This window comes from Rhinopithecus bieti, unplaced genomic scaffold (genome assembly GCF_001698545.2).
Source record: "Rhinopithecus bieti isolate Rb0 unplaced genomic scaffold, ASM169854v2 scaffold_11161, whole genome shotgun sequence".
Classification (NCBI taxonomy): Eukaryota; Metazoa; Chordata; class Mammalia; order Primates; family Cercopithecidae; genus Rhinopithecus; species Rhinopithecus bieti.
Genome location: NW_016806937.1, coordinates 1,250,492 through 1,259,066, shown reverse-complemented (window position 1 = coordinate 1,259,066; position 8,575 = coordinate 1,250,492). Strand labels below are relative to the sequence as shown.

At 52.7% G+C, this 8,575-nt stretch overlaps 1 protein-coding gene across 3 annotated transcripts in view; it reads right to left on the bottom strand.

Annotated features, from left to right (window-relative positions):
* The window catches only part of NLRC5 (NLR family CARD domain containing 5), a 103,271-nt gene that overhangs the window by 39,857 nt on the left and 54,839 nt on the right, over nucleotides 1-8,575 (bottom strand). For 2 of the 3 annotated variants that reach the window (XM_017878814.1, XM_017878815.1), the window contains exons 16-22: nucleotides 6,785-6,853; nucleotides 5,920-5,988; nucleotides 5,067-5,156; nucleotides 4,576-4,659; nucleotides 3,018-3,107; nucleotides 1,864-1,908; nucleotides 702-791 (exon numbers count right to left, since the gene is read on the bottom strand). In XM_017878814.1, coding sequence (XP_017734303.1) covers nucleotides 702-791; nucleotides 1,864-1,908; nucleotides 3,018-3,107; nucleotides 4,576-4,659; nucleotides 5,067-5,156; nucleotides 5,920-5,988; nucleotides 6,785-6,853 — 537 coding nt within the window. The remainder of the gene's footprint in view (nucleotides 1-701; nucleotides 792-1,863; nucleotides 1,909-3,017; nucleotides 3,108-4,575; nucleotides 4,660-5,066; nucleotides 5,157-5,919; nucleotides 5,989-6,784; nucleotides 6,854-8,575) is intronic. The other variant, XM_017878816.1, reaches the window with a different exon arrangement.

Below are 8,575 nucleotides of genomic sequence, written 5' to 3'. Positions count from 1 at the left end.
ACCTTGCCCGGCTAGTTTTTTGTATTTTTTAGTAGAGACGGGGTTTCACCGTGTTAGCCAGGATGGTCTCGATCTCCTGACCTCGTGATCCGCCTGTCTCGGCCTCCCAAAGTGCTGGGATTACAGGCTTGAGCCACCGCGCCCGGCCGTGTCTCACATTTTAACACTGCAAATCTGACCAGGCCTCTCCCTGTTACCCTCTGTGGCTCCCCATTGCCCTGGGGCTAAAAGTGAAATTGAAATGTCCTTCCCAGGGCCTCACTTGCCTCTACTTTCCTGGAGGCCTAGAGAGAGATGGGGCCAAGTCAGGGTCTCACAGCCTCTCATGGCAGAGTTTGCAGATGGGGAGTGCATTTGTGGGGAGAGAGGCCAACCCCTTTCTTTCTGGAAAATGGGTGTTCCCTAGAGCAGATGGAGACCCCAGGCAGGGAGTGGCTGAGCTGCTCTGTTTGCTTCACAGAAATGTGGAATCTTCTCTCCAAGGAGAATGCAGGGCATGGGCCAGCTGAGCTGCCCCTCAGGGCCCAGAGCCCCCCCACTCCCAGCACCCCTCACATCCACCACTCTTTCTTTTCCTCTTCTCTTAAACTCCCTCTCTTCCCTCCATCCCAATCCCCAGCCCTAGCCCTTGCCAGCTCTGCCCCCTCTGACGCCTCATCCCTGTTGTGGTTACCCCCAAACAAGAAGTGCTGGGACAGTACCGGAGGCTCCTGGGGATGCAGCGCCGACGGAACCCCAAGAACTCGGCTCCAGCTGGGAAGTCTGGCGAAGATCCAGTGGCCCATATATCCCTAGGAGGGGGATCATTTAGAAAGAAGAGTTCAGATCACCCCCACGGACTCCCAGGCCAGCCCATATACCCCTAGGAGGGGGATCGTTTAGAAAGGAAGGTTCAGATCACCCACATTGGACTCCCAGACTTGGAAAGTCAGGGCTGGAAGGCATCTCAGAGACAATGAAGTCACTCGATCCTAGTTCAGTCCCTCATTGTTCAGATGGGAAAACTGAGGCTCAGGGAAGGGAAGCCCGAGTTACAAAAGCCAGCAGCTCGTTCCTGTCCAGGTGAGCAGGCAGAAGGATCCAAGACAGAGCCTCTCTGACCATTGCTTGGCATCATGTGACTTCTGCCTCCCTGTATGTCAGTTCTTTGGGCTTCAAGAACCCAGGAGTTCCCCAGAAACAGAGATCCTATCCTGGGAAGCAAGACCACCCAGGCTTGAGCCACCCCTGGCTCCTGACAGCCCACCTGTGTGGCAGTGCCTTTTCTTGACACATTAGCTGTGGATTTTGTCTGCCCAGCCAGCTGCACTTGGGCCCACCCTGTCCTCTGCCACTGCTCCCAGCTGAGGCCAAGAGGCCTGATCCCACTAGAGGGCAGCCGGGAACATCATGAAGAGCTAAAATGGTATTGGTTGTTTACTGCGAAGACATGGAAACTTTTTTTTTCAGAGCACCAACGGCCCCTGCCTTCAGAGCGTGAAAGGGCAGTGACATGTATGAAGGGGTGAGTGTACAAAATTCCCCGAAAGGCAAAAGCACAAATATTCTCCTGTCTCCTCCCACACAGCAGCAATCTGCTGGCACCTGCTCTGCTCTGGTACCTCTCCCAACCATATCCCTTCCTTCCTCCCATCTGCATTGCCTTCTTCCAAGGGGAAAACAGGGCAGTTGATTACTGACAATTTACAGGGCAGCGGGGGAGGGGGCAGTGGTTACTGAAGTGGTGATTAAACCTCGTGTGCCCCACCTGGGTGGTTTAGCTGAGGACTGAGTGGTTAGCATGGGTCTGGGGGGTGGGGGACCTGCAGCAGATGGGGACCAGAGTGGGAGGGGACTCCCCCACCCTGAGCATTCCCTTCTCACCTGCCTGTCTTGTCCCCTCTCAGGAGGATATGTTGGCTCTCAAAGCTGGAAGCAGAGAGAAGGCAGCAGTTTGAAAATGGGCAAAGACCAACTTCCCTGGTAGTGGCAAGAACCCAGACTGGTCAGGGCAAGGAGGGCCTGGGGTGGCCTGCTTTCTCAGCAAACAAGAAACACATTAAGCAACAATTACACGTATCAAGGCATGTGCAAAACACACCACTGACATTTCTCATTTGATTCTCACAATGAACAATGAGGTAAGAAATTCTTCTTTGTTGTTGTTTCAAAGAAAGGGTCTCGCTCTATTGCCCAGGCTGGAGTGCAGTGGTGCAGTCATGGCTCACTGCAGCCTCAACCTTCCCCAGTCTCAACTGATCCTACCGCCTCAGCCTCCCAAGTAGCTGGGACTACAGGCATGCCCCATGATGACTGTCTAATTTTTGTATTTTTTGTAGAGATGGAGTTTTGCCATGTTGAGCAGGCTGGTCTCAAACTCCAGGGCTCAAACGATCCTCCTGCCTTAGCCTCCCAAAGTGCTGGAATTACAGATGTGAGCCATTGTGCCTGATATTTTTTTTTCTTTGAGACAGAGTCTCGCTCTGTTGCCCAGGCTGGAGTGCAATGGTGTGATCACAACTCACTGCAGTTTCAATCTCCTGGGCCTAAGCAATCCTCTCACCTCAGCCTCCCAAGTAGGTGCATGCCATCATGCTTGGCTAATTTTAAAAGTTTCTATAGAGGTGGGGGTGGATCTCATTATGTTGTCCAGGCTGGTTTCATACTCCTAGGATCAAGTGATCCTCCTACCTTGGCCTCCCAAAATGCTGGGATTACAGGGGTGAGCCATAGTGCTTGGCCCCCAGATTTCTTAAAAGTCTCCGACGACAATCCAAAGAATGAGTGAGGCAGAATCAATGAACTCTCTAATGGTGGATTTGGAGAAATTTGAGCATCCATGAGGCCATACTTATTCATTCATTTGATTATTCATTCATTCAGTGGACACCCATCACATGCTCTCTGGATCTGATACTGCCCAAGGTGCTAAGGATGATAGTTCGGAATGAACTTGATGGATGAGGGGCTCACGTGGGAGCAGATGGCCTGTGGGATGGGGGACAGAGGCAGGGCTGGGGGCGGAGAGGCACGCTCACCTGATGTCTAAGTGGAAGAGCCACTGCAGAGTGGAGAAGCACCGAGCTAAACCCAACACAGCATCCAGGGACAAACCGTTCTCACTGAGGCTGGAGATCACAGAAGTGGCACAATGGAGGTCACTCAGGACCCAAACACATCCTCTTTGTGGTCAGGGCACAGGGCAGGGGAGGGCTCCCTGGTCCTAGATGACAGAACCCACTGAACCCAAGATGGTCAGAGAGCGCCCCTTTCAAGTCCTCCTGGTGCAGATGGGGAAACGGAGTCCCAGAGAGAAGCAAGGTCTCGCCCAAGGTTATGAGACATGTTGGTGACAGAGCTGAGATGGGAACCCAGGTTTGTGATGGATCTGAGGAGTGCTTTCTGGCTGGAGCTGGGCCTCGTTTTCTCCACCTGATAAGGGAGGGGTGGTGCCCAGTACAAAATGAAAATGTGGGGTCTCTTGTTCAGAAAGCAGGAACAAAGCGTCTCCTTTCTTTCAGGGTCTCCTGTCAACTTGTCATTGTTTTCTATTTACTATTTAATGCTGCACTCCCCTCCCACCGGGACACGGGTAGGGTGAGTGTGGACCCTCACAGCACCAGGTCACGAGTCCAGAGTAATAAGAAGGTCACATGAGGATGTGTTAAAACCTGCAGTCTTCATGTAATTTGCCTGCAATGGTTAGGCCTTCCTTCCTTCCCAGGTGCAGGCCCTGAACAGGAACCAAGGCAACTCCCTTCCTTCCCAGCATTGCACAAAAAGAGGGTGTGAGCAGGGGATCCTTAGGCCACAGCACTCATTCCAGAGATTGTAGCCACCAACAGAGGCCACGCCTGCAATTTATGTATTTACTGACTGGGAACCAGGAGCTCAGAGAGGGGATGTAACTTGCCCAAAGTCACACAGCAAAGCGTGTGTCACAGAGCCAGCCTGGAATATAGTACCTGTGACCTCTCCCCGGGGCTCCTCTGGCTTTGGCCCAGAAGAGCTTGGGAGGAGGGAGCACTCTGTGAGCCAAAAGGACCGAGGGCATTTAGGGATCAAGAACTATGGTACACTGCAGGCAAACTTTGGGGATTGCTCCCACACACTCTCTGCCAGGTACTCAGGGCTCCTTGGCAGCCCTGGGTACCCTGCTTGAATGTCCTGTCTGGTACAAACCCTCCCTGGGGCCTACCCTGACCATAGCCCAGCTAACAGCCCCAGCCCCTTCCGGCACCCCAGGGCCAGAATAACAGCTGCCAGCCATTAGTCATACTTCGCACCCACACCTGCCCTCCCCAGGGTGGCCTCAGAAAGCCTGTTCAGAGCTGCAGAGACAGGTTCCAGAAGCGAAACCTTGAATCAGAAGTGGGATTATTGAGTCACAGACTCTCTGAGTAAGAATCATCTATCAGCTAGCCTTCACCGAGCACTTACATTGTGTTAGGGGCAATTTTCATGCATTTTCTGATTTAATCTTTACAATAACCCCAGGAAGGATGGGGATGGGACAGAGAACGCTCCCCCTACTCCCCGCCACCCTCCGCCCCACCCCACCCCAGCCTCAGAGGCTCTGCCTAGTGGGTTACTCACTTCAAGGACTGCAGAGCTCCCAGTCCTGGGAGCAACTGAGCCAGCCGGGTTGCACCTTCATCCCCCAGAGCATTGCCTGAGAAGCTGGGGGTGGGGAGAAGGGAGGGGAGAACATCAGCAGGAGGGGAGTGGGTTGCTGGCAGCATGGTCCCTGCATTCCAGTTACTCAACTTCCTGAAACTGGACACAGCCCTGGGCTGCCAGGCCAGATCTCAGCAGATCTTGCATGGGCAGCTGTTGTCTCCCCTAGGTTCTTATTCTGAGGTTCATGGACCTCTGGAGGACCAGGGGTGAGCCTCCGAGTGTGTCAGACATGGGGGATCTGTATTTTGGGAGGAAGAGTCACAACTTTCACCAGATTCTCCAAGGGGTTTCTGATTTCAGCAGGGAAAGAACAGTTGATCTAAATCTTAAAAACCAAACACAAACACCAACACTAACTCACTGTAATTGGCCCCACCCACCCACCTTCCAACGTACAAACCACTCACTCGAGGTGGAGGTGACCGAGGTGGCAGCTTCCTCCCAGAGCCTTGCAGAGCTGCTCTAGGTGCTTTGCTTGGAGGCCACAATGTGTCAGCCTGCCCAGGGGCAAAACCACAGCCCTGCATGTCCCACCAAACAGAGGCGAGAAGGAGCCGCTTTCCCACCCCCCAGACACAGAGGCAGAAAAAGAGGCTTGCAGGAGAGGAGGGACTGGGATGCATCTGGCACCCAGACAGATGGACAAAGAGGGACTAACACACACCACACCCATAGGATGTCACATATAGGCAGAAGGTGGGCAGAGACACAGACGGAAGGAAACCAAGACACAGAGATTCAGAGAGAGAGCAGATCAGAGGAAGACAGATAAGACTGAAATAACAGATAAATAAACTGATAAAACAGAAACATACAATGAGAGAGGGAAGAAATGAGAGAAACAGGCAGAGGGACATAGGGAGATTGGGACAGACACAGACCAAGAGAGAAGGCAGGAAGAGTGGCCGTGGGAGCCCCCACACCCTGGCCCCAGGATCATGAGAGAAGGAGCCCAGTGCTCCCCTTCACCTCTTTTCAGAGTCCTCACAACTCCTCAGCTGCTGGGGGTCAGGGAGCTAAGGGGAGTGGGGTCCCCTGGGCTTGAGAAGGTGGTTGAGGGGGCTGCCTTGTGAGCCCTGTCCGGGGTAGGTTGGGCAGGGGAGGTAGGAGGTAGGGAAGCCAGGCCATGACTCCTGGACACAGCGGATCAGGCATGCTTCAGGGAGCACGTGGGGCCTGGGCGCAGGTTTGGGAGCAGGCTCTGAGCAGGGGAAGGGAAGGGGCTGGAATCACACACAGGGCTGGAGGCCATCACTGTACCTCATCCTTCGGGAGCTCAGAGGCAGCTCAGAGTGCATCTGGAGCGTGAGGCTGTCAAGAAATGCAGCCCTGGAGGGACATCACCAAGGCCAGGCTGAGCAAAGGCCATGTCCTCCATCTCCAGGATCCATCCTTAGCCTGGCCTTCCACCATTGAGCCCTATACTCCACCTAGAGTCAGTCAGACCTTGGTGCCAATTTGGCATCTCCACTTCCTGGTTGTGTGACCCTGGACAAATCACAGCCTCTCACTGGGAGACTGCATGTGAACCACCTTAGTTTGGTGCTTGGTGCATACATGGCAAGTGCTCAATTAACCTTGACTGCTATTACCATTAATCTCATCCTCCTCCTCATCTGTGCTTCAGAGATGTCAGCCCCAGCTCGAATTGAGCCTTCAGTAGTTCAGACTCTACAGAAGAGATTGTGGGTGGGCTTCGGGAGCGAAGAGCTGAGTCTCTGCCCATGTGCTGGGCTGGGGCAATCCAGGACCCTAATGGGTCCTTGTGCGAAAGGGATCCAGAAGTTCCCATCAAGACCAGAGCTACAGGCCAGACAATCCCCTGGGTTCAGGCCGGAGGGCTCCAGTCCCCCAGCATCCCCCTCCAGCTACCCAACTCCCGCCCTGGCATGCTGTCTATTTCCTACACACTGGGGCTCCTTTCAGGCACCAAGAGAGGCGGAGGTGGTCTGGCTTTGGACCCTCCTGCTTTGGGGCTGCATCCTTTGCCAAGCCTGCTCAATTCCCGCTCTTCCGTGAATTTGTCCAGGTCACCGTGGCAGTTCACTGGCACTGCCCAGCTGTGGAGGGCAGAGAGGGGAATATCCCTGACTGAGCGTGGAGTTGGGGTGAAATCGGGCCCTACCTCTCTTGGGGCCCCTCCTGTTCCTGTGGCTCCTGGGCAAACATGAAGACCACAGTTTTGTGCTGCAGGCTGTGAAGAGAAAAGAGGGGTGAGGAAGCAAGAGGTTATTGGCTCCCTGTTGCTATTTTTTTTTGAGACAGAGTCTCACTCTGTTGCCCAAGCTGGTGTTCAGTGGTGCAATCATGATTCACTGAAGCCTCTACCTCCTTGGCTGAAGCAATCCTCCCACTTCAGCCTCCCGAGTAACTGGGATTACCGGCTTGTGCCATCACACCCAGCTAATTTAAAAAAAAACAAAAAAAAAAAAAAAAAAAAAAAAAAAAAAAAAGCATGTAGAGACAGAGTCTATGTTGTCTAGTCTGACCTCGAACTTCTGGGCTTAAGTGATCCTCCCACCTTGGCTTCACAAAGTGCTGGGATGATAGGTGTGAGCCACCATGGCTGGCCTGTCACTTTTTACCCCTGGCCCGGGAGGACCTCTCAAGTGCCATCCCCCTGCCTCCAGCTGCAGCCACTTCCTCTGACTCCCCTCTGACTTCCTCGGAGCTCTCCGAGGGCTGAAATCTTTCTACCACAGATATTTCACAAATGTATCTATTGCCTAAATAAGCCCCATTTCCTGGCAAGTCTTAAAAGAAAACAAATTATGTGCTCTCTCTTTTAGCCCCAGGCTGAACCCCCCTCCCTCTGCTAGTCAGTGTTCTGTCTGTACTCAAAGTATGTGTGGATTACCCCTGGTAACCTCTGGAGTAGGTCCGTCAAAACTTCCTTTTCTAGTGCAATAATTTTGTCTTACAAAATGGGATTAAATTATAGATTCTCTTTTAAACATTAGTTTTTTAAGGGCTAGAAGAAGGGGTGACAAATAATTATTGATACTTGATCATTATTGATGGGTTATACCATGCTCTCTCTCCTCTTTTTTTTTTTTTTTTGAGACGGAGTCTCACTCTGTCGCCCCAGGCCTGGAGTGCAGGTGGCGCGATCTCGGCTCACTGCAAGCTCCCGCCTCCTGGGTTCACGCCCATTTCTCACTGCCTCAGACCTCCTGAGTAGCTGGGGACTACAGGCGCCCGCCACCGCGCCGGCTAATTGTTTTGGTATTTTTAGTAAAGACGGGGGTTTCCACCATGGTCTCGATCTCCTGACCTGTGTCCGCCCGTCTGCGGCCTCCCAAAGTGCTGGGATTACAGGCCGTGAGCCACCGTGCCCGGCCTTTTTTTTTTTTTTTTTTTTTTTTTTAATTTGAGATGGAGTCTCGCTCTGTCTCCCAGGCTGGAGTGCAGTGGCGTAATCTCAACTCACTGCAACCTCTGTGTCCCAGGTTCCAGCGATTCTTCTGCCTCAGCCTCTCGAGTAGCTGGAATTACAGGTGCACGCCACCATGCCCGGCTAGTTTTTGTATTTTTAGTGGAGACGGGGTTTCCCCCTGTTGACCAGGCTGGTCTTGAACTCCTGACCTCAGGTGATCCACCTGCCTCAGCCTCCCAAAGTGCTGGGATTACAGCATGAGCCACAGCACCTGGCCCAGATTATACCATTCTTTCTGCCATTGCGTATCTTGAAAAGTTTTATTATAATCTTTTATAATCTTTTAAGATGATGACTTAAAATTTTTATGTTTGGCCTGGTGCAGTGGTTCATACCTATAATCCTTGCTCTTTGGGAGGCCAGGGCAGGAGGATCACGTGAGCTCAGGAATTTGAGAGCAGCCTTGTCAACATAGCAAGACCCTATCTCTACAAAAAATAAAAAAAATTGCCAGGCACAGTGACTCATGACTGTAATCCC